The 991-nt window shown below is 53.9% G+C and overlaps 1 protein-coding gene across 1 annotated transcript in view; it reads left to right on the forward strand.

The window, feature by feature from the left end:
* TRIM25 (tripartite motif containing 25) overlaps window positions 1–991 on the forward strand; it is a gene marked incomplete at its 5' end in the record, with an annotated part of 22844 nt that overhangs the window by 12820 nt on the left and 9033 nt on the right. The window contains one exon of the mRNA XM_008580860.1: window positions 533–704. Coding sequence (XP_008579082.1) covers window positions 533–704 — 172 coding nt within the window. The remainder of the gene's footprint in view (window positions 1–532; window positions 705–991) is intronic.

Raw genomic sequence — 991 nt, forward strand, 5'->3', positions numbered from 1 at the left:
TCCGAACCCTCGGGCGGGAGCGCCGCCGCGCTTCCCAAGAGGCGCACCTATCCAGTGCGCCACCGGGCCAGCCCAAGATCGCTTCTTCTGATTGGATGTCCCCTGCTTGGTCCCGCATATCTTGAGGCATCCCTGTCCATTGTCAGGACATGTGATTAGAGCTGTTCCTCTAGGATAGAGACGGTCCTGTGTCTCCTGTGCTTTTCCAGCCACAGCTGGAGGAGTGGAAAGAGCATTGTCCAGGGTCAGGAGACCTCTATCCCAGCTATGTCTGTGTCACTAATCAGAGTTCCTGGCAGGCCACTTGTCATGGCTAGACCTCAGTTTCCCCATCTGTAAGATAAGGTGCCTTCCAGCTCCAGATTGCTGTGTCTTAAAGTGGCACTTTAATCCTTGGCAACCTGGTATTTGAGCTGCCCAATTGGGCTTAGTGCCCATGAGCATGGGAAAGCTCCTCTTGGGGTTTGTGAGGACCTAGCCTTGGCCTTGGCTTCACCAGAGCTGCCTGCACTAACCCCCTGGCTTGTTCCAGAAATCTTCAAAACTGCAAGGAATCTCAACGAAGCCAGTCTACGTCCCCAAGGTGGAGCTGAATCACGAGCTAATAAAGGGTGTTTACCAGGGCACCTTAGACCTCAAGAACGAGCTGAAGCGGTGTATCAAGCAGCTCCAGGAGAAGAAGCCCGATGAGCCCACTAGCTCAGGTAACCATTAGCAGCCCGCCTTGCTGCCCCCTGCAGAAGCATGAAACTGCACGGTCCCCTCAGTGTTTTGGGATGGGAAGAGGGGTGTGATCCAGAGCGTTGGGGCTTGAGTTTCAGGGCTCCTGAAACATCTTCCCTCCATCTGGGGGGTAGTGGGGTCTCTGCTTCATCCTGACATTATAGCCATCCCCCCTGAAACATCTTGGGGGCTTGATGGTTTTTTTTTTTTTTTCCTTTTTGTCTTTTTTCGTGTCTGGCAACGGATCGCAACCCTCAGTGTCGCCCCC

Source organism: Galeopterus variegatus, unplaced genomic scaffold, assembly GCF_000696425.1.
Source record: "Galeopterus variegatus unplaced genomic scaffold, G_variegatus-3.0.2 Scaffold2179, whole genome shotgun sequence".
In the NCBI taxonomy this organism is placed as follows: Eukaryota; Metazoa; Chordata; class Mammalia; order Dermoptera; family Cynocephalidae; genus Galeopterus; species Galeopterus variegatus.